Source organism: Dipodomys merriami, unplaced genomic scaffold (assembly GCF_024711535.1).
Source record: "Dipodomys merriami isolate MVZ:Mamm:240054 unplaced genomic scaffold, mDipMer1.0.p SCAF_2, whole genome shotgun sequence".
Lineage (NCBI taxonomy): Eukaryota > Metazoa > Chordata > Mammalia > Rodentia > Heteromyidae > Dipodomys > Dipodomys merriami.
The window spans coordinates 88,189,917-88,216,929 of NW_027203381.1; the positions used below are offsets into that span (position 1 = coordinate 88,189,917).

The 27,013-nt window shown below is 35.3% G+C and overlaps 1 protein-coding gene across 3 annotated transcripts in view; it reads left to right on the forward strand.

Moving 5' to 3' along the window:
• Positions 1–24,915, forward strand: part of Senp7 (SUMO specific peptidase 7) — a 99,003-nt gene extending 74,088 nt beyond the window's left edge. For all 3 annotated transcript variants that reach the window (XM_070030355.1, XM_070030354.1, XM_070030356.1), the window contains 12 exons: positions 2,453–2,632; positions 4,256–4,497; positions 7,804–7,937; positions 9,838–9,954; positions 12,763–12,885; positions 15,092–15,184; positions 15,875–15,999; positions 18,286–18,338; positions 19,311–19,354; positions 19,468–19,536; positions 21,072–21,222; positions 22,582–24,915. In XM_070030355.1, coding sequence (XP_069886456.1) covers positions 2,453–2,632; positions 4,256–4,497; positions 7,804–7,937; positions 9,838–9,954; positions 12,763–12,885; positions 15,092–15,184; positions 15,875–15,999; positions 18,286–18,338; positions 19,311–19,354; positions 19,468–19,536; positions 21,072–21,222; positions 22,582–22,719 — 1,469 coding nt within the window. In that variant the 3' untranslated portion in view covers positions 22,720–24,915. The remainder of the gene's footprint in view (positions 1–2,452; positions 2,633–4,255; positions 4,498–7,803; positions 7,938–9,837; positions 9,955–12,762; positions 12,886–15,091; positions 15,185–15,874; positions 16,000–18,285; positions 18,339–19,310; positions 19,355–19,467; positions 19,537–21,071; positions 21,223–22,581) is intronic.
• The last annotated feature ends 2,098 nt before the right edge of the window (positions 24,916–27,013 follow it).

A 27,013-nucleotide genomic window follows, 5' to 3' on the forward strand; every position in this document is an offset into this window, starting at 1 on the left:
CACACAAATGATATTTGTGTATGGGAACCAATGGGTATGAATACTTATTCTTTTTCCATGCAACTCGAGTGATTAATTTATTTATCCATATTTATATTTACTATTAATTATGTGGGGCTGTTTGTAACAATTGCTCAAGAAATGCATTTCCTTATATTGAAGAAATCCAGAGAACTATTTTTCCTTATATAGAAGAAATCCAGAGATAGACTGAACTAGTACCATGTTTCCTTGGTCATTGGAGGTCCAGATTCTTTTGTTGTTGTTGTTGTTATTGTTGGTTGTGGGGCTTAAACTCAGAGTATGGCTGCTGTCCCTGAGCTTTTTTGCTCAAGGCTAGTGCTTACCACTTGGAGCCACAGCTTCATTTCCCGTTTTCTGGCGGTTAATTGGAGATAAGGGTCTCTAGGACTTTTCTGCCCTGGTTGGCTTCGATAGCTAGGATTATAGGCGTGAGCCACCAGCTCCCAACTTCTAGATTCTTTTAATATTTTTTTATTCTTGGCATTTGACTTTGATTCTCAAGACTGGCAAATAGGGCTATTTATACTCCATCATCATGTTAATGTTCCTCCAGATAGAAGGTAGGAGAAAGGGACATAGATAGCAAGTGCAATCTATCTCTCACCCTATAAAAGGGAATTCTTGGATGCACTGGTTACCTGACCCCTTCTACTTATTAGCTTACTCGATTGAATGGGCACATACCTCTTGGCAAAGAAAACTAGGAAACAAATTTTTTTTTTTCTAAACTAGCTGTCTTGCTCCCTAAATAAAATTAGGGTTCTTTTACTAAGCAAGAAGGATAGAAAAGTCGGTATAGAGTTGTGAGCTGCATAAAGAAAAAATGATGAGCAATTTTTTTGAGGGTTTTCACCCAGTTTTCTTCTAATCTGTTACCAGTTTTACTGTCGGTTTTTAGAATGGAGAAGTTACAACGTGAAGAATAAAATAGTGGACTTGGAACATAAAGATAACTGGTTAATCAAGTATTTGAATGCTCACTATAAAATCATTTTCAAACTTTAATGTTCACAATTAGTCACCTGACAAGGATCTGTTAAACTGGAATCTATGGAAGGCCTGATGCTAAACTCCCAAGTAATACCAGTGTTGCTGGCCTGAGGACTACACTTGAGTGGCAAGGTGTCAAGAGATAAAGCATGGAGGAGTACTAATTGAGAGTACTATTTCAGATGAGCACTCCTATACTTAACTGATGGTTGCTTTTCTGGTGGAATTGCTGCTTTCTTAAAGTTGGGCTAAATTTCCTTTAGGATTTACTGTTTTTCCTTGTTTTGGTTTGCTTTTAGTATTGGTGTTTGAACTCAGGGTCTCATGATTATTACCTTTTTTTTTTTTTGGCAATATCAGAATTTGAACTGAGGACCTTATAGTTGGCTGGCAGTCTACCACTTAGCCATATCTTCAGCCTGCTTTTTTGTTGGCCTTTTTTCTTTTTCCTTTTTTTCTGGGTTTTTAGAGATAGAATCTTGCAGACTTTTTCTTCCCATAGCGCCTTCTAACTGCAATCCTCAGTATTTATCTTCCTTAATAACTAGGATAACAGGTATGAGCCACCAGAACTTGATTTTCAGGTTTTTTTTAAACAAGTATTATGGATATTTGAATTAAAAGAAAACCTTAAGAGATTTCTTTCGTTCAGGAAGGAATCAAAAGCATAATTCAGTGTTATTTAGACCCATCAGAATCTCCTATTATTCATGAGACTCTTGTTAGAGGTTTGTCTATATAGGGAAATAAAAATACTTTTAGAAGAGAAATATAGTCAGAAATTGGTCTAAGATAGTATTTGGAGTCTTAATTAAAATACTATTGAAACTTGAGCATGTTTGTCAATGTTGGATTGCTTGTCAGCATATGTAGGCTCTGGGTTTGATCCCCGTCAAATACTGACCAAGATAGGAAAGATAAAAATGTAAAACAAGTTTAAGATAACCTGAGTTTCAACAGTGATATTTATCCTCCTTTTTGCTAATGATATAATTCTTAGTGAGACATATTAGTACATAAAATTTTCTCTCTCCCTTCATCTTTGGTGGAGTAGGGTTTAAACTCAGGTCCTTATGCTTGCTATGCAGATGTTCTCCTAGTTGAGCTATTCCCCAAGTCCCTGTATAATGCTTTGTAAATTTGGTCTTAAATTTCAGTTTTCTATACATAACTGAAATCATATAATGTGAGAAACCAAATGGCTGTATTTTATTATCAGTTAATAATTCTTCAACACTTCCTAATTTCGAATGTATTTTTATTTTAGCAATACTGCTTGAGATATTTCAACTAAGTTTAATGAAGGGTACTAGAAACATGATTCTAAAAACTCTATGTATTTATCTTTTAGAAAAATTTATTAAGAACTGTCATATATACATATGTGCTATCTTCCTAAATAGATTAACTTTTATATTATTACCTTTATTTGTTTCAGTGTCCCTGAATGAGGTTTCATTGGTAGTAGACACCACACATTTGAAGAGGTTTGGATTGTGGAAAAGTAAGGATGAAGATTACAGTAAAAGGAGTCATGCTATCCTTTTCCTCTGGGTTTCTTCAAGTTATCTTCAAGAAATTCAGACCCAGTTAGAGAACTCTCTATTAAGCCAGCAGTGTGAGTAGAAAATAACTAAATATCAGGATGACCTGAGAGGTCTTATGAAATGTTTTAAAAAATAAGTGTTCTAAAAATAATTTCAAAAATATAATTATTAAATTAAATTTTATTGTATAAAAATAATTTTATCCCATAGTATTATATAAGATAATTATTTTATTTATTGATATGATTTCTCCTGGTAACTTTATTTAGGTTAATGAAGTTATCTTATAAAATGAAAAGAATACTTTAAAAAACATTAAAAATTGTTTACCTTAAAAACAAAAATTTTCTGTGCTTTTGGAAAAAGAGCTATCTTTTAATTATTTACTTTTCCCATGAGATTTTTTTGGCATTATTTCTAATAGATTGTGACATTTAACTAGTGACAAAGTTAAATAAAAGATATTTACCTTCAACATTTTCTTAGTTTTTGGGAAAAAAAAATCAGTTTCCTTCTTAGTTAGTCTGTATATAGGCATCATAATTTTTTTCTAAAATTTGTTTAGTCTTCAACTCATTATGAAGTTGAAAATAGAATTGGTTTAGAATTAAGTCAGATTAGTAAAATTTGTTTTTATCTTTTGATTTTTTTTTTTTTTTGGGTCTGGTCGTGGGGCCTGAACTCTGGGCCTGGGCACTGTCCCTCAGCTCTTCAGCTCAAGGCTAACACTCTACCACTTGAGCCACAGCTCCACTTCTGGCTTTTTTCTTTTTGCTTATGTGGTGCTGAGGAATCAAACCCAGGGCCTCATGCATGCAAGGCAAGCACTCTACCACTGAGCCACCTTCCCAGTACCTTATCTTTTGATTTCTTTGCCTTCTTTCTACCTACTTTCTTGTATATTGTAGATTTACATAGTAAGCTAAATTTTATACTTTTTTTTTGGTCAGTTGGGGGGCTTGAACTGTGGGCTTGGGCGCTGTCCCTGCGCTCTTCAGCTCAAGGCGAGTGCTCTACCCTTAAGACACAGCCACTTCCAGTTTTCTAGTGGTTTATTGGAGATAAGAGTCTCAAAGGCTTTCCTGCCCCGGCTGGTTTGAACCGTGATCCTCAGGTCTCAGCCTCCTGAGTAGCTAGGATTACAGGCCACTGGCATCCAGCATTTTATACTTTTAAAATTACTCATTTTCCTGATCTAATTACTCTGGCAAGAAAATTAAAGATAAAGTAACAAGAAGTTGTAGGTACTATGAAGAAATATATAATAAGTTCAAAATAAGGAAGTGTCTTTTGAGACTATTGTTGTTGTTAATGGTTTATGAAAAAGTGAAGGTGTTTAATTAGAATATCTTGCTTGGTTGATGGATAAATCTCTAGAGGAGGCTAGTGAAAAGTAATTGCTTAATTATCATTTATTCATCAACAAATGTTTGTTAGCACTAGTAGGAATGGAAATTCTATCAGTATAATTGCAGAGTTTCCATTCTAGTTAACTAGAACAGGAGTCAAACTTAGTTTTGGTTCTAAGTTACTAATAGTTACCTATTTTGGGATTCTAATTTGCCTGGGTTATCCCTTCACATACAGAATGCTTCATTGAGTTTTGTGTTATTCTTACTGGTATTACATTATGTTAATTATAATCCCATTGAAAAATAATAGTAGTGATAAAATTGTTTTTATTTCTTTCATAGCAAAATCCAGTGAATTCATTTTCCTTGAGCTAAACACTCCCATTTCACAAAGAGAAGAGCTGAAATTGAAAGACATTATGATGGAAATAAGTACAACCAACGGAGAATTAGAGCTTTCTTATCCATTGTCTTGGGTGCAGGCATTTCCTTTGTTTCAGAACCTTTCTTCAAAAGAGAGTTCCTTTATTCATTACTACTTTGCTTCAGCTACTGAGGAAATGAAGATGGTACCATTATCTCAGGTTAGCATATGTTTAATCTGATTGACGGGGGTAGTGAAGTAAAAATTCTTTTGTTGATATTACGCTGATTTCAAAATGTTATTTTAGTCAGTCCTGGTGCTTGAACAGTGGGCCCACGTACTGTCCCTGAGATTCTTTTTCTCAAGGCTAGAACTCTACCATTTGAACCGCAGTACCACCTTCCCGCTTTTTCAGAGTATTTTATTGGAGCACTGTATTTGATATTGGTATAATTTGTGGAGGGGAAGGGAAAACACAAATCGTTTAAATAGGGATACAGGTGGACCCATTGCAACAATGAGATGTGCAAGTTGTTATGTCAAAAAATACACTTTACAACTTTGGCCAGGGAGGGGGAGGATGGGGGAGGGTGGGGAAGGGGTAGATGGGAAGGGGAAACAAAGGAGGAGGCAACAATGCTTGATAAGAAATGTACTCATTTCCTTGTCCAAGTAATTGTAACCCCTCTGTATGGTAGTTTCATAATTAAAAACAAAAAAGAGTCTCATGGGCTGGGAAGGTGGCTTAGTGATAGAGTACCACATAAACAGGAACAAAAAAGGCATAAGTGGCACTTTGGCTCAAGAGCATTTGCCTTGAGCACAGAGGCTCAAGGACAGTGCCCAGGCCCAGAGTTCAAGCCCCGCAACCAACCAAAAAAAAAAGAGTCTCATGGACTTTCCTGTCTGGATTGGCTTTGAACTGTGATCCTCAGATCTTATCCTCAGATTATAGGCATGAGCCACTGGCGCCAGGCATAAAAATATTTTCTTAAGCTAATTTTAATGTGTTTTTAAATTTTTAAAATTTCTTTTATTTATTCTTTGCTTATGTGGTACCAAGGAATCTAACCCAGGACCTCATGCATGCTAGGCAAGCATTCTACCAACTAAGCCACATTCCCAGCCCCCAAAATGTTGTTTTATCAAAAGAACAAAATCTCATAGAATTATCAATGCCAAAGCTGGAAAGTTTGACTAACAAAATCTATATGAGAGGGGCTGGGAAGGTGGCTCAGTGGTAGAGCACTTGCCTTGCATGCCTGAGGCCCTGGGTTCGATTCCTCAGCACCACATAAGCAAAAAGAAAAAAGCCAGAAGTGGCACTGTGGCTCAAGTGGTAGAGTGCTAGCCTTGAGCTGAAGAGCTGAGGGACAGTGCCCAGGCCCAGAGTTCAGGCCCCATGACTGGACCCCCCAAAAAATAAATAAATAAAATAAAAATATATACTGATAACAATAGATAACTGAGTTAATAAGTAAATAAATAAATGGCCAATAGGAGAAATCCTGTCTTTAAAAGAATGCATTTAGTAAACAAAAACAATAAGGAAAACATAACTACCAAACATAACTACTAACTACTTATATTTATGATTATTTTAGGCAAGGTCCATTGATAGATGTGAAATTTAACAGGTGAACATTTAAGAAGAAGTAGATATCTAGTCTTTTATTTATGGATATTAATATTAATATTCACTGTTATTAATAAATGTTAATATTCATGAATAAAATAAATATTCATGGAAAAAAGTAATAACTGCAGTGATGATACGTGGCAGACATTACCTTAAGTGAAGAAAGTCTACATCACTATTGATAGCACATATTGACATAATATTCCCCCTCATAGCATGCACTGAGGAGGATGCATCAGTCTACTCCACTTTTCCCAGTGTTATGTAACACCAGTGTAATCCTGAAAAAAATGAGTCAAACTTAGTTTTAAAGGGTGAGGGGAGGATGGGAACTGATGGGAAGGAGAAACAAAGGAGGAGGCAACCATGCTTGATAAGAAATGTACTCATTATCTTGCCCATGTAATTGTAACCCCTCTGTACAGTATTTTCACAATAAAAAAAACAAAAACATTATCTGACTAGTACTCTTCCAAAGTACCAAGTTCATGAAAGACAAGAAAAGACTGAGGAATTAAAAGGATCCTAAAACAGATGAATATCTACGAGAAAACAACTAAAAAGAGAAAAAAGTCAACAGCTTAATTAATACTTTTATACTCATATTAATTGGTTAGTTTTCAAGTCTAAAATTATACTGAAAGAATAATAAGTTAAAAAAGCATCAAAGATGGTCTGGGAAGAAGGTGGCTCAATGGTAGAGCACTTGCCTTGCATGCATGAGGCCCTGGGTTCGATTCCTCAGCACCACATAAGCAAAAAGAAAAAAACCGGAAGTGGTGCTGTGGCTCAAGTGGTAGAGTGCTAGCCTTGAGCTGAAGAGCTGAGGGACAGCGCCCAGGCCCAGAGGTCAAGCCCCACGACTGGACCCCCCCCCCCCCCAAAAAAAAGCATCAAAGAATGGGGCTGGGAAGGTGGCTCAGTAGTAGAGTGCTTGCCTAGCATGCATGAGGACCTGGGTTTGATTCCTCAGCACCACATAAACAGGAAAAAGCCAGAAGTGGCGCTGTGGCTCAAGTGGGTAGAGTGCTAGTCTTGAGCTGAAGACCTGAGTGACAGCGCCCAGGCCCAGAGTTGAAGCCCCACGACCGGTCAAAAAAAAAAAAAAAAATCAAGGAAGTTTTATAATATACACACCCCTTATATATTTTTAGAATGGAAGTGTTTCCCAAGGAGCTTTGGTATACATGTACATGTCCGTAGATATAAACTGGTACTTGAGCTACAGCGCCACTTCTGGCTTTCTAGTGGTTTATTGGAGATAAGAGTCTCACAGACTTTCCTGCCTGGGCTGGCTTTGAACCACGATCCTCAGATCTCAGCCTCCTGTAGCTAGGATTATAGGCGTGAACCACCAGCGCCCGCTCTAAGGACCTTTTATGTAAAAGACTTATAGAAAGCCACACTATAGGTCTTTCTGCTAATGAAGCATAAGAGTTTACCATTATTTTACTTTATGCATAATGAGACAACTGTTAATTATATTGTTTATAAGAATTTGTAATTTTCCCGTTTTATAGTAGAATATTAATTTTTTTGTATCAATCTCGTCTTTTTTTCTGAAATTTTATTTTTTTCTGTTATTTGTCAACTGTTCTGGTTATTTTAAACCATGATGTTACCAAATCCTTCTGTAATTATATAGTTGTTATGTTGAAGAAATGAAGTAAAATTAAATTTTGACCAGTATATCACATATGGTGATTTTGACCACAAGTATTTATTTGGTTTGGTTATTCTTTATAGAAAAAAAATTTAAATATAAATATTACTCATTGACATGAATTTCTTTTCAACACAACCTAGTTTTACCTTTGTCTTTTTTGAAATTGACATATTTATGTTTGTGGATTGAAAAAAGAGAACTTTCTTGTTATTTTCTTTCAGCCTTCAAATACAGATGCAGCCAAGCCTACTTACACCTTCCTACAGAAGCAGAGTAGTGGTTGCTACTCACTTTCTATCACATCCAGTCCTGATGAAGAATGGCGAGAAGTCAGGCATACTGGACCTGTTCAGAAGTATGTACTGTGTTATATCCTAGTTGTAGGTGGGCTATAGTAGTTTTCATTCATGTTGCTGCTTTTGAGTAGTGTACCTTTTAAAATATTTTGAGTTTTACTTTCATGGTGATGGTAGGAAGATAATTTGAGTTTATAAGCAATTTATTCTACTAAGAAAATAATAAATGCAATATCACTTGATTTTATGTAAGACAAAATAACAGAGTGAAATGTTATATTTGGTAAGAATTAAAATGTTCATTGGAAGTGTTGGAATAAGCAATGTAGCTTTTGTTTCGGTGGGCCTTGAACTTGATAGGCAAGCATTCTTCCATTTAAGCCACATCCTCAACCCCCTTTGCTATAGTTATTTTTCAGCTAATATTTCATGTTTTGCTTGTTGCTGGGCTTGATAGGGTGATTCTCCTAAAATACCTCCTGCATAACTAAGCATATAGGTCTGTGTCATCATGCCCAGCATTATTATTGAGGTGAGCTTGTGCCAACTTTTTCTTGGCTGGCTTTGAATCACAGTCCTAATCTCTGCCTCCTAAGTAATTGAGATTACAGGTGTGAGCCATCATTCCCCAAACAGCAGTGGATGTTTTTGAAGATTCAATATTCCATGTCTGTATTAGGATAGGGAAAATGAAATTGCTTACTAAAGTATATCTCATTTTAAGAATTTAGAGTTTATTTTAAGTTCTTTCAAAAGTTGTTTTTTTGTTCATATTGTATATACGTTCTCATGATGATAAGGCAGAAGTGCTTATGTAGTTTAGTTGCTTTCCACGCTTTTATGTGTGTTTTTTTTTAAACAATTGGAAGCAAAGCATAGTATAGGAAAATAGTCAATTAGAAACTATCAAGACAGCTACTTTTTCTTGTTTGTTTTTGGTGCTGTGATACTAAATGAAAGCAATCGCAATGACTCTTAGATCCTTGAGCTATTTTGGTGCAAGAAATATATATTGTGCCTTTATTAAATTACTACATTACTACATTTGCCCATCAAGTACTTCCATGACTGTTCTAAAAATACAGCATGTAATTCATTTCTGGTCTCAGGGTACCAGAGAATGCCTCTGGTTATCATCTGTTCTCTGCTACTTTTTGGTGTGACTTCAAGATTTGTTTTCTTCATTTTCTATTAAGTTCCTCATTATAACTACTTATGCGAAACTTGTCCTTTAAGCTACCCTGTTATTTTTGTTGTTTTTGTTGCCACTTGCTAGCCACTAGAAGTAAACCACAGTTTTTGATGGCTATTTTATATGAATGGAAAGGAATTGTTTGTAGGGATTCAAATGTAGGATTGGAAGTGGAATATAGAAAAATAGGTTTTAAAAAAAATTTTTTAATAGGGCTGGGAAGGTGACTCAGTGGTAGAGCGCTTGCCTTGCATGCATGAGGCCCTGGGTTCGATTCCTCAGCACCACATAAGCAAAAAGAAAAAAACCAGAAATGGTGCTGTGGCTCAAGTGGTAGAGCGCTAGCCTTGAGCTGAAGAGCTAAGGGACAGCACCCAGGCCCAGAGTTCAGGCCCATGACCGGACCCAAAATAAATAAATAAATAAAAAATTTTTAATAAAGCAGTGTTGAAAGTTAAAAAAAATATATAGAAGAGAGACATCCTCAATGGTATTGTAACTGGTGTTGAGGTGAAGCTTATTAAGGTTAGATAAATACTGAGAATTATACTAATATATTAATCTTTTGAGGCTAACCCTACATGGGAATTATTGGAAAAGAAAAGATAATGTTCAATAAGAGTATTATTAATAGCTTTGTGAGAATTTAGGAAAATATTCTACAGATTTTGTTATAGTTACAGATTGCTACTCAGTTCTTGTTTCAGATAAGACATTTCATAGATACTAAAATTTTCAGTACAATAAATTTTAACTTTATTTTTAAGGTTAATTGTATATCCTCCACCACCTACTAAGGGAGGGTTAGGAGTAACTAATGAAGATCTGGAATGTTTAGAAGAAGGAGAGTTTCTTAATGATGTAATAATTGATTTTTACCTGAAGTAAGTATGATAATAAATGGTCTTATTTGTTTTATAGTTTTTGCTATAAATGCAAATGAATGTCTTTATTTGAACTATTTTAACTTTAAAGTAACCTGACAAGATTTCAAACTTGGAAAATTTTTTGCCTATAAAAATTACTAAATTCAGTTTCATTCTTTGAATTTTCATTGGTATTACATATGTACCTGTACACAAATTGTACATACATTCTACATATACTACTGCTCTTTTGCTTGTTTTTTGTGTATGTTAGTTTTTTATATGTGCTTCTTTGACTAAACTGCATTATTATGATGAAGGAAAAATTACATAATTGCAAAGAACTGAGAAGTAACAATATTTAGCTATCATGTCTTTTAAATACCATAAAAGTTAACTTTCACTTAACAAATCTGTATCACTATTCTATTCAATTTTTTAAACTTGCATCACAAAAAAATGAAGGTATAGATATGGAAGCTGTTAAACTTTTCATGTAGTGGTCCAACATGGTGGTGTGTGCCTGTGACCCTAGCTTTTCAGAAGGTGGTAGGAGGAGAACAGTGAGTCTGAGGCCAGCAGGGGATAGACAGCAAGATCCTGTCTTTATGAAATACACAACACAAAGATTGGGGATTTAGCTCAGGGGAAGGGCACTTGCTTACCAAATGTAAGACCCTGAGGTCAGTCCTCAGCTCCGAAAAAACAGTTGAAAAAACGAACAAGCGAAGTAACACCAAAAAAGAGAAAGACACAAAACAAAACTAATTCAAAGGAACTTCAGTTCTAACCTTCATTTTCTCCTATATCCCTAGACTTAAATTTCTGACACTTCACTGAGAGAGGCCCTAATTATCTCACAGATTCCTTTCAAACCAAACTTATTATGTTACTTAAACTCTTAGTTTTGCTAATACCATTTGTAATGTTAATCATAAAGACTCAAAAATATATCATTTATATTTACAGATATTATGGACTTATAAATCTCTAGAAATTGATTTTGGAATTTTTAAAAATGTCTTTCATGGGCTGGGAAGGTGGCTCAGTGGTAGAGCGCTTGCCTTGCATGCCTGAGGCCCTGGGTTCGATTCCTCAGCCAGCATCACATAAGCAAAAAGAAAAAAGCCGGAAGTGGCGCTGTGGCTCAAGTGGTAGAGCGCTAGCCTTGAGCTCAAGAGCTCAGGGACAGCGCCCAGGCCCAGAGTTCAGACCCCACGACTGGACCCCCCCCCCCAAAAAAAAATGTCTTTCACGTCTCTCATTTTTTAAGCATTTGGAAATTTAGTCCTTATAACTTACTATCCTTTTTTGCCTAGTCTAACATCTGTCCACTTGAGGGTTGACTGATTGGTCTTCATTATGAGTCATTCATTCTTTTTGGCTTGCATATATGATAGTTTTTTTTGTTTTGTGTTGTTTTTTTGTCGGTCATGGGGCTTGGACTCTGCGCTTGGGCTCTGTCCCTGCGCTCTTCAGCTCAAAGCCAGCGCTCTACCGCTTGAGCCACAGCGCCACTTCCGGTTTTCTGGTGGTTTATTGGAGATAAGAGTTTCACGGACTTCCTGCCTGGGCTGGCTTTGAATCATGATACTGAGATCTCAGCCTCCTGAGTAACTAGGATTACAGGTGTGAGCCACTGGCGGGCCCTGGTAGTTTTTTTTTTTTTTTTTTTTTTTTTGAAGTATGAGTGTTTTAAAATTTCTGTATGCTTTAATTTTTTTTCAGAAACACAGTTAAATTGTTTGGAAAAAAGTTCATGCTTTCAGATGTATTGTTTTTAAGATTTACTAAGTCAGACAGACGACGAATTCCCACCATTGAGGAACATATTGTTTTCATTCTTTTATGAATTACGAAGTTCTGAATAGTAAGAACAGGGATCATTCCTGTGTGAATGCTGGGCACCATTCCCTGTAATTTTGGATAGTTATTTCCTTACCTTGGACATTTTCCTCACATACATATAGTAGTCAATATTCCACTAGGTATGTGGGAATCTGTAGTTTTCTGGAATTCTCTCTGTATATAGCTCTCTTTTCTAGTATTCTCATCTGCAGACTCTATCTATTCCTTCCTCCCATCCCCTTCACCCCCATATTTTTGCTTGAACTGCCTTACAGCCTTGCTTAGCTTTTTTGTTCAAGGCTGGCACTCTGTCATTTGATCCACACCTCGGGTTTTGGATTTCTGATGATTAATTGGAGTTAAGAATCTTGAGGGTTTGTTTTCACAGGCTACCTTTGAACTGTGATTCTCAGATGTCAGCCTCTTGAATACCTAGGATTACAGGCAAGAGCCACTGGCACCTGCATAAACTATTAGAAATAGCAAAATTTCCTCATTGTGAAGTTTTAATCACTAAGTGATTACATTCTAAAGTTATGTTGAAGAATTATTTAGTATAGTAATAGACTAAATTTAATGCTTGAAAGTTTTCTAGATTTATTTAGAAGTGTTATAACTTTTGTTATACATTTGTCATATGATATTTGATTAATATTTCCTTCTCTCTTTACTTCCATGGAGCTACTGTTCCATTCCCCTCTTACTTTCTTTACTGTTTAGTGTAAATGTGATCTTGGTAGAAGTTTGATATGTATTTATTATCTAAATGAATGAATAAGTTGGCAATTTCTTCTTTAAATGATCTTGATGGAAGGTAAGGTATCTAAAAATAAACTGAAAGTCAAAGTCAGAGAAGATGTGAGATGGCTTTAAATGTAATTGGTTATATTTATGAGTTCCACAACATAAGACAATTGGAGAAAGAAGCCATGCAAAAATAAAAAAGTAATTTACTTTTATGGGATTGCTGCTTCACAGGTATCTTATATTGGAGAAGGCATCACATGAACTTGTTGAACGAAGTCACATTTTTAGTAGTTTCTTCTATAAATGTTTAACAAGGAAGGAAAATAATTTAATAGAAGATAATCCAGATCTTTCGTAAGTCAATTCTTTTACACAGTTGAGTTTTAAGAGAAAATATATTATTTTCATGCTTCTTGTGAAGTGGCTTCTTTATAATATTTTGTAGAATGGGCATTGTAGGATTTGGGTCTGTTTGCTATAAGAGCCTTTTGACAGGAAGGCTGACTTTTGCAGGCCGGCTGCATTTCCTGTTGCATACCCAGTAGAAGTATGAGCAGTTGGAAGGCAAGAATAAAATTTCTTTCTTGCCCATTTACCTTTGATCATGATTTTATTAAGAAATTGAATTTCTCCAGTGGGTCCATCTTTCAATGGACAGAACTGTTAGACCTCCAGCTCCTACACTGCTGTTTGATTGCCTCACTGCCATTAAAAAAATTTGTACTTTTTTTTTTTAAACTTCTGTAACCAGTTCTCTTTAGTACGTTCTCTTTTTGACTATTGCTGGCATTTACTGCTGTTTAATTAACTTGATGCAACATTATGTGAAATACCATATTAGTTTGAAGTTTAGTTGAATTTCTGGCCAAGAATTTTGTTGTTGTTGGTTGTGGGGCTTGAACTCAGGGTTTGGGTACTGTCCTTTAGCCTTATTACTCAAGGCTAGCTCTCTATCACTTTGAGCCACAGAATTTGAGATAAGATTCTCACAGACTTTCCTTCCCAGGCTGACTTTGAACCATGATCCTCTGATCTCAGCTTTCTGAATAGCTCGGTTTACAAATGTGAGCTCCTGGCGCCTGTCTCTGGCTAAGTATTTTTTGATTAATACTAAAATGCTATAAAGCATTGGGTAGGGATAGGCAAAAAGTAGTAGTGACCCGGGCAACAGCAGCATAGAGCTTTCACTCTCTCTGTCTAGTCCTAACAATTTGCATTATAAGTGCTGGGAATATGGCTTTGTGGTACAGTGCTGGCCTTGTATGCATGAACCCCTGGGTTTGATTCCTCAGTACCACATTAACAAAAAAAGCTGGAAGTGGCACCTTGGCTCAGTTGGTAGAGTGCTAGCCTTGAGCAAAAGACGCTTAGGGACAGTGCCCAAGCCCTGAGTTCAAGCCCCAGGACTGGGGGGGAAAAAAAAACATCCTCCCACCCGCACTTACCCCCCAAAACTTATATTAAGTACAGTACTGAAGAAATTTCTTTTTTTGTTGTAAGTTTATGTTTCTTTAAAAAATTTTTTTTTGTTGTAACGATACTGTACAGAGGGGTTACAGTTACATGAAATATAATTTTATTGTTGTTATTAAAGTGTTGTTCAGCAGGATTACCATTTTATAAGTCAGGTAATGAGTACATATGTTTTTTAGACAGTGTTATCCCTTTGCTTTCCCCATTTCCCCTTCTTGTCCCTGTGCACAAGTTACATAGTTCATTTTCCACACAGTGTATAATGAATAGCATGATTGCATTTGTTTATCCTTCCGCCTTCCTTCCAGTGCTCTCCTTTACCCTCAAATGAAGAAAACTCCAAAAGCAAAAACAAACACCACCACAACCACTACCAACACCACCAACAATAAAACCCCATGTTTCCATTTCCTGGAATTTGAGTTTTTATTTTTTGGAATTAATGTACACATCTATGAGTTTACAATATAAGAAATACATTATATACATTATGTCTTTTTCATTTTTTAATTGTTTTTAGCTGGATCTTGGTGGCTTATGGCTGTAATCCTAGCTATTCAGGAGGCTGAGATCTGAGGATCTGTTTGAAGCCAGTCAAATTCAAGAGACTCTGGTCTCCAGTTTAACCACAAAAAACCTGATTGAGTGTCAACTTTGAGTGAAAAAGCTAAACAAGTACAAGCCTCTTGAGTTCAAGCCCACTACTAGTACATAAACAAAAAACCGTGTCTTTAGATACATAGGGTATATAAATTATATCCTATTTGTTCTAGATGAAAAAGAGACTAAGATTGAGCAATTTAACTAAGAATAAATAGTGAGTGAAAAAAGTAAATGATACCCAATACTTACCTTTCAATCTCTAATACTGACAATTTGAATAACTCAAAAAATAGCCTTTGAGGGTTTATTGCATCTTATTAAAACAATAGGATAAGAGTCTCACAGCCTTTCTTGCCCGGGCTGGCTTTGAACCCTGATCCTCAGATCTCAGCCTCCTGAGTAGCTAGGGTTATAGGCATGAGCCACCAGTACCCAGCTTTTACTTTAGTTTTTTTAAGTAAATCAAATTTTTTGTATTTTCCAGAGTTGCACAGAGAAGACATAGAAGAGTAAGAACATGGACTCGTCACATAAACATTTTTAATAAAGATTACATATTTGTTCCTGTAAATGAGTCGTGAGTATTTCAGGTTATTTAAAAGCAAATTGAAGAAAGACAATTTAGAAAAAAATATTTATAGTGCTAATAATCAGTAAAAAATATAGTATATAAATCTCAGGTTATATCTTTAATTTTTTTCTCTGAAAATAGCTAAGACAATGACTCATTTATCTTAGGTTTTTAGTTTGACAATGTTTATGTTGTAAATATAGTTGAAAAACAAAATGACATATAGCTCTAAGGCCATAAGGACTGAGACTTTTTTTTTCAGTACTGGGATTTGAACTGAGGGCCTCATATTTGCTAGACAGGTGCTCTAACACTTGAGCTAGGTCCCAGCCTTGAATTTTTTTTTTGATATAAGAAAAATTTTTACTCATTATATTATAAATAAGAAGAAAAACTATGATCTAATACAAAAAGGTGATGATATGAGTCTATTGATTTATATTCTTAACAGAAAATGCAGGTTATATGAAAGGAAATAGTTTGAATTACTTAAATTTTATCCTAAATAACTTTAATCATGTCCATGTTAATTGTAGTTATTTGTCTTAGATTGATTGTTCTACATTATACCAAGAATTATTACAATGGATGTCTTCAAAATTGTCATACACATTTTCTCATATATAGCTCTAGAACATATTCTTCTACATTGTTTAGATTTTGCATGCTTTTAAGATTATAATTCTTCTTCAACAGGTCTCACTGGTATCTTGCAGTCATTTGTTTTCCATGGTTAGAAGAAGTTGTGTATGAAGATTTCCCACAAACCGTATCCCAGCAATTCCAGGCTCAGCAATCTCAACATGACAACAAAACAATAGGTTATATTGTTAATGTAATGTTTTTAATAATGGCATAATAAAATGGCTGTAGATTATAACATGAAATTAAAAGTAGCATATTGGTAAGCTTATTACAACAAAGAATAAGTTTTGAAATTTTTATTATAGATATGTACTAAAGTTGAGTTTTTGGCATCAAGTTTTATTATAGAATTTGTAAAGAATGGTTTTGCTAATATGACTAAACCTCATGCCATGGATCTTCAAGCATAATCTGAACTCTCAATTGCTGCTTCATTTTATGTGCCAATACTGGGGCTTGAAATCAGGGCCTGGGTTTTGTGTTTTAGCTTTTTGGCTCAAGGCTGGCCGTCTATCACTAATTGGTTAATTGGAAAAGAGTTTTACTGACTTTCCTGCCTAGGCTGGCTTTAAACCATGATCCTCAGATCTCTGCCTCCTTAAACCTAGGATTACAGAGGTGAAAACCAACACTCATCTTCAATTGCCTCATAATATAATGTAATGTATTCTTTGTAGATTAGGTGATCAGAGAAAGATAAGACCACATAATTCTTCAACGATTTTTCATTTTTCTTAGACATAGTATAAAATTCCTTTTTGTTTCCTCTCCTTCCTTTTTCCTCTTCTCCCTCCCTCTTTTCTTTGTTTCTTTCTTTCTTCGTCCCTCCCTCCCCCCTTCTCTTTCTCTCTTTCCTCTTTCTCTCTTTCCTCTTTCTCTCTCTCTTTCTCTCTCTTTCTCTCTTTTTCTCTCTTTTCTCTCTCTTTCTCTCTTTCTTTCTTTCTTTCTTTCTTTCTTTCTTTCTTTTTCTTTCTTTCTTTCTTTCTTTCTTTCTTTCTTTCTTTCTTTCTTTCTTTCTTTCTTTCTTTCTGTCTTTCTGTCTTTCTGTCTTTCTGTCTTTCTTTCTCTTTCTCTCTCTCTCCCTTCCTTCCTTCCTTCCTTCCTTCCTTCCTTCCTTCCTTCCTTCCTTCCTTCCTTCCTTTCTTTCTTTCTTTCTCTCTTTCTCTCTTTCTCTCTTTCTCTTCTTTCTTTCTTTCTTTCTTTCTTTCTTTCTTTCTTTCTTTCTTTCTTTCTTTCTTTCTTTCTTTCTTTCTAGTTTTGTTGTGTAGCCTAGGCCAGTCTTGTAATATTGCCTCAGCTCCTGACTGCTGAGATTTTGTTGTGTAGCCTAGGCTAGTCTTGTAATATTGCATCAGCCTCCTGGGTCTGAGATTAGAAGGTGCACACTTTGCTTAGTGTAATCCGGATTCTTAATTATGTGAACAATAAAAACTAATTTGAAAAAAATCAAAATTACATATTTTGTCTCTGTAGCCTAAGTAGCAAGCACAGTTGACAACCATCTTTTCCATTAATGCTGTTAAAAGGGGGAACAGTAACAAGGAAGCAACCAATTATTTTCAATTTTCTCTTATTTTTAGCTTCAAAAGTGAGGTGACTTAGATCACTATGGTCAATTTTAGAAGAGCGATTACTAGAAAATTCACTTTCCACATTAAAACAGAAGACAGTTTATGAACTATCTTTGATGACTATCTTTTTTTAAAATAGGAAATTGACTCAGCTAACTGATGTTTCAGGTTTTGACCTTGTGGTTTATGCATTGCCTGATAATAACCAATCATCAATTTTCTTCATAATGTTAACCATAAAAATATGAAATAGATCTGAGATATTTTTCTTTTTTTTTTTTTTACTACTCTGTATATATTACAATTTGTAGCCAGGTGCTGGTGGCTCGTGCCTATGATCCTAGCTATTCAGGAGCCTGAGATCTGAGGATCACAGTTCAAAGCCAGCCCAGACAGGAAAGTCCATGAGAATCTTGTTTTTTTGTTTTTTTGTTTTTTTGTTTTTTTTGTTAGTCGTGGGGCCTGAACTCTGGGCCTGGCTGCTGTTTCTCAGCTCTTCAGCTCAAGGCTAGTGCTGTACCACTTGAGCCACAGTTCCACTTCCGGCTTTTTCTGCTTATGTGGTGCTGAGGAATCAAATCCAGGACCTCATGCATGCAAGGCAAGCACTCTACCATTGAGCCACTTTTCCAGCCCCCATGAGAACCTTATCTCCAATAAACTACTCAGAAAAAGCCAGAAGTAGTGCTGTGGCTCAAGATAGAGTGCTAGCCTTGAGCACAGAGAGGCTCAGGGACAGTTCCCAGGCCCTGAGTTTAAGCCCCAGGGTGTTCTCTCTCTCTCTCTCTCTCTCTCTCTCACATACATACATATATATATTTTACAGTTTGAATTTGTCACTATTAAACATAAATATATAGTAAAGTCTCATACTCCATTATTTTTTGTTAGATAATGATCTACATCCTACTTCAACACTGTCCTTAAGTGCAGAGGATCCCAAAGTAAGTGTGTTTTATATAAATATGAAGGAAGATAAATTCATATATAATGTTATTGATGAAATAGAGTATTGCTAAGTGAACATGAATGAGTACTGGTAATTCACAATTAAATTCTGCTTCTTTGAAAAAAATTTTTTTTCTCAGTTGTGGGGCCTGAACTCTGGGCCTGGGCATTGTCCCTGAGCTCTGCACCTCAAGGCTAGTGCTCTGCCACTTGAGCCACCTAGTCAGCCCTGAAAATTTTGAACAAAGGAATAAGAAGAAAGTTATTCTTCTTGTACCTGTTTGGCTTGCTTCAGCTGCCTCTCAAAGATTTCACTATGCACCTTAGAAAAATAATGGCACCAAAAGGGTCTGCATTAAGAAATTGAAGTTTGTTATATTGTTTCTCAAATTTATTAACACAATCAACATCAAGAAAAACTAACTTAAAAACTAACTTTCCATTCCTTTTTGGTTAAAGTAGATTAATACTGTTTTTTGTACTTCAAAAGGAAGAAATACATCTCTATATGCATCTTGAATTCAATTAGGAAATATACATAAAGACAGGTCAAATTCTTGATCATCTTTGCTCAGAATGATAAGTGAATGGAACTAGTCAAGTTCTGGATTATTTATTAGGTCTGGTAAAGCTCCATAACTCCTGAGGCCGATGTGAACTATTACATTGCAAGTATAAGAAAACAAATTGGGATGGGGAAGGTGGCTCAGTGGTAGAGCACTTGCCTTGAGCTGAACAGCTGAGGGACAGCGCCCAGGCCCAGAGTTCAGGCCCCATGACCAGACCCCCCCACCCCCACCCCCCAAAAAAGAAAGAAAACAAATTGGGGAATTTTTGAAAAATGAAGTTAGCTCACTAAAGATTATGAAAAAAACCCTTAATTATTTGAAATATTTTAAAGATTCCTTGAATATTAATATATTTAACTAGCTTTTGTTGTAAAATCATAAAAATTTGTATTATTACAGAGTACCGAGATGAATATGACAATACCAAAGAAAATGTGTAAAAGGTAAGAATGTGCTATAATAATAATAATAATAATAATAATATAATTTTTCTCATGTTTAGGCATATTCCTTTATACAAACATGTACATATTAATGTCTTTGTTTGCTTTTTTAGGCCATGTATACTCATACTAGATTCTTTGAAAGCTGCTTCTATACAAAATACAGTTCAGAATTTACGAGAGTAAGTAATAGTAATGACAGTTTTATCATTTCATAATTTTGAAGCTGTCTTAACAATTACTGGAAACAGGGGCTGGGAAGGTGGCTCAGTGGTAGAGCACTTGCCTTGCATGCATGAGGCCCTGGGTTCGATTCCTCAGCACCACATAAGAAAAAAGCTGGAAGTGGCGCTGTGGCTCAAGTGGTAGAGTGCTAGCCTTGAGCTGAAGAGCTGAGGGACAGCGCCCAGGCCCAGAGTTCAGGCCTCACGACCGGACCCAAAAAAAAAAACAAAACAATTACTGGAAACAAACCAGTATGGTGGTGCATGCCTGTAATCTCTGCTCTTAAAAGGATGAGACAGGAAGATCATGAGCTCAAGGCCACCTGGGTTCAATAGTAAAACCCTGTCTTCAAAATTAAATAAGCTGGGCACCTGTAGTCCTAGACACTCAGGAAACTGATATCTAAGGATCACAGTTCGAAAATAGCCCAGGAAGGAAAGTCTGACAGAATCTTTTCTCCAATAAACTACTCAGTCAAAGCCAGAAGTGGCACTGTGGTTCAAGTGGTAGAGCGCTAGCCTTGAGCAAAAGTGCTCAGCGACAGTACATAGGCCCAGAATTCAAGCCCTAGGACTGGCAAAAAAAAAAAAAAAATTATTGACAACACTATAACAAAGATTACATTTTAATATACATTTAAATAAACTGCAAATCATGCATTTAAATAAAGTCTGAAAAGTCAATAACACCTGTCTATTATAAGTTAATGTTTAGACATTATTATTTCTCAAGGATTTTCTCAAAAGTAAATTCAGAATTTGTATTTATAGTCAAACAAAAACATAACTTTGTAAAAGATCATTGCAAATACTAGTGACTGACAAAAGTACTGCCCTCTCAAAATGAGAATACCTAAAAAGCCTATAATTATTAGAGTGAGTGAGTATGTGTGTGTGTGTGTGTGTCTCTGTGTCTGTCTGTGTCTGTCTGTCTGTCTGTCTGTCTGATTTCTATGTACGTGATTTAGTACTTTATATAGGACCAGAAAACACTAGCAATGAAACTTTTTTTTTTTTTTTGGTGGGTCGTGGCCTGAACTCTGGGCCTGGGCACTGTTCCTCAGCTCTTCAGCTCAAGGCTAGTGCTCTACCACTTGAGCCACAGCTCCACTTCCAGCTTTCTCTGCTTATATGGTGCTGAGGAATCAGACCCAGGGCCTCATGAATGCAAGGCAAGCACTCTACCACTGAGCCACCTTCCTGTCCCGCAGTGAAACTTTTAAAGCTATCTATTACTTTACTTTTTTAATCTAGATGACTTTTACATATTTGAGTTGTAAAAGTTGAGTTGTTGGAAAAATCTTGCTGTTAGCTTTAAACTATTTTCTTAAATGTCACTTAAAAATTCACATAATTTGTATTGTCAAAGTTTAGTCTTTGGAAATTTAGCTCAAAATAACAGACTTGGTAGCAAATGTTCCTCTGCTTTGTTGTAAGTGTTGCATAGTAAAAGAAATTTATACTCAACTCACTGTATTTATTGATGATTTCAGGTATTTAGAGGTAGAATGGGAAGTTAAGCGAAAAACTCACCGTGAATTCAGCAAAACAAACATGGTAGACTTGTGCCCTAAAGTTCCTAAGCAGGATAATAGCAGTGATTGTGGCGTGTATTTGCTACAGTATGTGGAAAGCTTCTTCAAGGTTGGTAAAGATATACAAACATTTTTTTTCAAAACTATCAGCATATAATTACAATATTATGAGTAAGCAAAAAGACAGAAAAATGTATTAGAGTTAAGGAAAAAATAGAATAGACAAAAAGTTTATAATGATTTGATTAATATTAGAGAAAACTAAAGCTAAAGGAGAACAAAATAGATAAAGAGGTAAAATATATTAAAAACGAGCATTCTAGAGATGACAATGTATAATAATAGATCTGAGGTTAAGAACATATTTGGGGCCACATGCTTGCAATCCCAGTGATGGACAGTTGAGACAGGAGAATTGAAAGTTTGAGTCTAGCTTGGACTCTGTCTCAAGAACTTTTCTCATAACAGACAAAGCAACCTTACTTGATTGTTTTTAGAGCACATTGGATACAGCAGTAGATTGAATTAGTGAACTTCAAGAAAAGACAACAGGAAATATTAAAGTATAGCTCAAGGAGAAAAAGGTAGAGAAGAGAATATAATAGACAAGAGGAATATTAAAAGGTCAAATTTACATGTAATTAGAGTTCCAGAATGGAAACAAGAGGGAAATGAAGTATTTGAAGAAAATTTCCCAAAATTCAAAGGCCCATTAAATTCAAGAAGCTCAGAACACCATAGCTGTACAAATTCAGTAACAAAGATAGCTATATTTCTAGCTCACCAGAGACTCTATCTGAGCTATAGCAGCACAGATGACTAAATCTTAAATGACAAGGAACCACAGCTTTCCTTTTTAGCTATCAGCTTATTCAATTGTAAGCAAGATCATTTCTGAAAGATCTGCTTTTGCCCAGAAGCCTGCTTAGAGAATGCTTAAAAGGTACTTTTAAGTGGATAGAGTGCAGTATAAGTTTTTATTGGGGAATAATAATAATATATAAGAAGAGATGTCATAAATGACATTTTAGAAATCAATAAATATCTTTTGTGAAGATTCTGACCCCCCTTTTTTATTACATACTGTCATGAAGTGACTGTTTTGATACTAGTACTATTTTTCAAATAAATTTGATTTTGGGTTTAGAATATTCAACCAGATGTCTGAGTTGTGCTATCTGTTTTATCAGTTCTATTTGTGATTACTCACTTAAACATACATTTTAGCAGAACAGACAATATTTAATTTGATATTCAAGAGTTAGTGATTTAATGAAAATTTCCTAAATAGATTGTGTTGATGGTTACATGCTAAAATAAAAAAATTTGCATTGTATGAATTTTATGGTATGTGACTTACATCCCAATAAAACTTTGTTACCAATTTTTCATTTTCTGTAAAACTTAAAAGAAATATCAATAATTTGATATTATTCTACTAAAGTGCTTGTATTTTTTTTCTCATTAGGATCCAATTGTTAACTTTGAACTACCAATTCATTTGGAGAAATGGTTTCCTCGTCATGTAATAAAGACCAAACGAGAAGATATTCGAGAGCTTATTTTGAAACTTCATTTACAGCAACAGAAGGGCAGCAGTAGCTAGTTAATCTGTTTAAACATGACACATATGTTCTCTAAGATTACTGGAAAGCTGCTTACCAGCATTTATGCTAGCTCACAGTGAAGAAGATAACTTACAGTAGTTTTATATGTCATTGAACATTATTTAATGTATATGATATATTATTAGAAATTTGGGGCTCTTATAGATGGAGTGGGAATGGGACTGATATAAACTTACTAAATAGAAATTAAAATTTCTTAAATATTTGATATTTTTCTGAGTAAATATGCTTGGATTATGCATTAGCACATGTAATGTGGGAATGTTTTTGTAAATAATGGGACTATGTGATCTGTACTTCCACATGACTGGGTGTTGATGGGAGTTAGGTTCTCCCTGGTGCCAGCCCCAGCACTTGTCAGATTTGTTGACAAGTCACATTATATTGTAATTCTATATTTTGCAGCTCAAGCATGCAGTATGAATACTGTGTATTTTTTCTTTTAAAGAACTTAGTATCAGGGCTTCAGAAAATGCCATTTACGGCATCCCTTCTGTATTGTGTAAAAAAAAGACTTGTTATTAGGAATGGTAAAAATTCACTCTTTCAAAGCGCAGCTTACTATTTTTAATTGCTAAATGCAATTATTCTGCTAAAAATTTCCACTGCATTTTATCTCCTATGTGGAGGGTCTAAGATTTTAGTTCTTTTGTTTAGGATGAAATTTGAAACAAAATTACCTGTCCAAAGTAAATTTTAAAAAATTATAGATGTAGTTAAACTTAAGTATGAAGTGTAACTTTATAAATATTAACTCTTTTATTACCCCAGAATGTATGTACCCCGTTTCTATAAAAAAGATAAAATCAGTGTGTTCTCATAACTGTAACAAAAAGAATGTCCTCCAAAGTTGTTTATTAATTGTTTAGGACAGAATATATAATTTTGTAGTTCAGATTACCCAGTATTCATCTGCAAATTCAAGCCACTCTCATTGCTTTTATATTTTTTAAATTTCAGTTTTTAGAGACCTATAATGATTCTGTATGGATCTTAAGCCTATGGCACTTAATACTTTATTAAATATTCAGGTAATAATTCCACTGAATTCATGTATTAATAACTATTATATATGAATAACAGTTCAGAACCTCCTAATGTTATCAGGACTATTTTGAAGAAGACATGATCATATTGTATTTCCTATTTTTAAATATCTTTTGAATTCACATTGTAATTGTATGTAAAGCAATGAAACAAATGCAATTTAAGGTAAACCTAAAAAATCTGAACACTTATTTCAAAATCGTGTGACTTGAGATTGTCAGTTAAGCCTCAGTGACTTTATCTTTTCTTAAATTGTTTCACCATCTTTATGTTGTCTAAGATATTTCTCTTTTGGAGATTCCATATAACAATGGTTATAATTATACTCATTCCCATCTTGTGTATGTATATGTATGTGTGTTGGGGATGTGGTGGCTATGACGTACGTGTGTGTGTGTGTGTGTGTGTGTGTGTGTGTGTGTGTGTGTGTGTGTGTGTGTGCGCGCGCGAATCTTGTGTATGTATGTGTATGTGTGTTGGGGATGTGGTGGCTGACGTATGTGTGTGTGTGTGTGTGTGTGCGCGCGCGCGCGAATGTGTGTCTTGGCCCTGGGGCTTGAACTCAGAGTCTGGGTACTGTCCCTGAGCTTTTTTGCTCAAGGCTAGCACACTACCAATTGAACCACAGCTCCACTTCCAGCTTTTTGTTGGTTAATTGGAGATAAGAATCTTATGGACTTCTCTGCCCGGGCCAGCTTCAAACTGCAAAACTCAGATCTCAGCCTCTTGACTAGCTAGGATTACAGGTGTGACTCAGCATAGAGTAAGACTTTTTAAAGTGAATCTTGTACATCTGATTTTGGGAAAGCAAATATATTAGACATCTTGTGGTTTCTTAACCTTTTGTTTGTATGTTTTTCAAAGATACCATGGTTCTTTATCATGTTTTCGAAATTGTTTAAAATTCATTTTCCTAAATCCATGTAGAAATAATGCCTTGAAGATATCAGCATTTTATATTAAACATATATTTCCACTTCATTAAATTGAGCTGGAGTTTTTTTTTTTAGAGATATGAGTCATTGTCAGAACTAAATTTCTAAATATATACCTGTGAATACTATATAACTGATGCTTAATTAATTTTTCTTGCTGCTTTAATAAATGCATGGTACATTTCAATGTCATTTCAGTTTGGGGAAAGTTTTTTTTAGTTCAGATTGAGCATCCTAATTAGAAAAGAAAAATGTTTCAAAATCCCAGGTCCAAAATGCTCCAAAATTCAAATAATTTGAGCACCAACATGATGCCACAAATGGAAAATTCTATATGATGTCATGTGATGGGTAACATTCAAAACAGTCACATCAAAACATATTGTATATTGTCTGTCTCTCTCTCTCTCTGTATATATGTTACATATTTTAAAAATAGGCTCTCATTCCCAGTGACATATGAACTGTAATATTCTCTATGAACAGTCAGTTTCTATGGAAACATTGAGGGGATTTGGCTTGAACATTTTACCTACATGTGTGCGTATTGTGGGAGTGGGGGTGGGTAGAAATAGTGAAAAGGTTGCTATATTGGCCACAATCAACTTTTGTAGAGGAAAAAGTACTGCTTTAAACATACAACTCTTGGGAAAATTTGCTTCTTTTTTTTTTTAACTCATAGCTAGTCACTTAAATGATCTTGTTTGCATCATCTTTCATTGTACTCCACTTTTTAGTTATATAGAATTGTTCATTCATGTTACAAGTATTTCTCTAGTCTCTTGCAACTGACAGGATCATGTGGAAATTTTATAACTACCAAGAGCTGTTAAAAGATACACTTCTGTGAATTAATAACCAGCTATTTATGTCGACTGCACATAGCTAGTTCTGTAAAAACAGAATGCATTTCTTTTGAGGACTAAAGAAGTCAGTACACCTATAAAGATTCTTGAAAATATGTTTGGTTTGGAAAAAAATCACGATGAACAACTTTGTATCCTACAAAGTAAATGCATAGAGCATGTATGGTTGTCCCATGAGTGTCAATTTGAACCCCAAGCCATAGATGATTATGTGGAGTTGATATTATGGGTTTTATGTTCATATTTGGAGGCTTTCATGTTGTGCTCTTTTCTTAGAACATCCTTTTGCTGCTTCTTGTGAACTTTATTTTTTTTTCAAAATCTCATTAGCCACCACTTCACACCTACTCAAAGGATAATTACATAGTTACTCATTCTCTAATACATGCTTCTCTAATCATTTTTACTCCCATTATTTGTATGTATACATTTCCCTGTATTCTATCAGTTCAGCCTAAGTCTGGAAATACTTCCTGTGTTTGGCATGTTAGTATTTAGTAAGCACACAATGATTCCTAACCTATTTGGAATTAGATGTGAATGAAATTCTCTGCTTCTTAAAAGCAGAGCTTAATATTTAATTTAAAATTCTTATTTTCTTTATATGTACAAAGGAGTTGCCATTCAACAAAAGTAGTATATTAATGAATTTAGATCAACATTACCCCTTTCATCATTCTCCTCCCATCCCTCCCAACTCTGGTGTTCAATTTTTTTTCTGATTTGGGGACGTTTCTTGATGCAGAACAAGATTCAAGATCATTATATGAGATTTCATGTGCTAGTCCTGGTGCTTGAATCTCGGGCCTTGGTGCTGTCCCTGTTTTTTGTTCAAAACTTGTGTTCTACCACTTGAGCCACAGTTCCACTTCTGATTCCTTGGTTGTTAACTGGAGATCTGAGTCTTACGGACTTTTCTTCCTGGGCTGGCTTCCTACCCTCAGAATCCAAGCCTCAGATTTCAACCCTCCTGAGTAGCTAGGTTTATAGTTGTGATGCACCAATACCCAACTTCAAAATATTTCTTTAAACAACTCTTTTAATGAAAACTCAAGAAATATTTTCACTTGAGCTGCACCCACCTCCAGTCCTGTCTTTGTGCTGTTTGATTGGGGACAAAAGTTAGATTATCTGCCTGGACTGGCTCCAGGTCACAGTCCTCAGATCTCAGCCTCTTGAGTAGTTAGGGTTATAAGTTTGAGCCATTGACACCCAGCTTCATGCTTGGTTTGTTTTTTTTGTTTTTTGGGGTTTTTTTGGTGGGGCTTGAACTCTGGGCTTGGGTGCTGTCCCTCAACTCTTCAGCTCAAGACTACCACTTGAGCCACAGCTTTACTACCAGTTATCTGGTAGTAAAGTCTCATGGACTTTCCTGCCTGGACTGGCTTTGAACCACAATCTTCAGATCTCACCCTCCTGAGTAG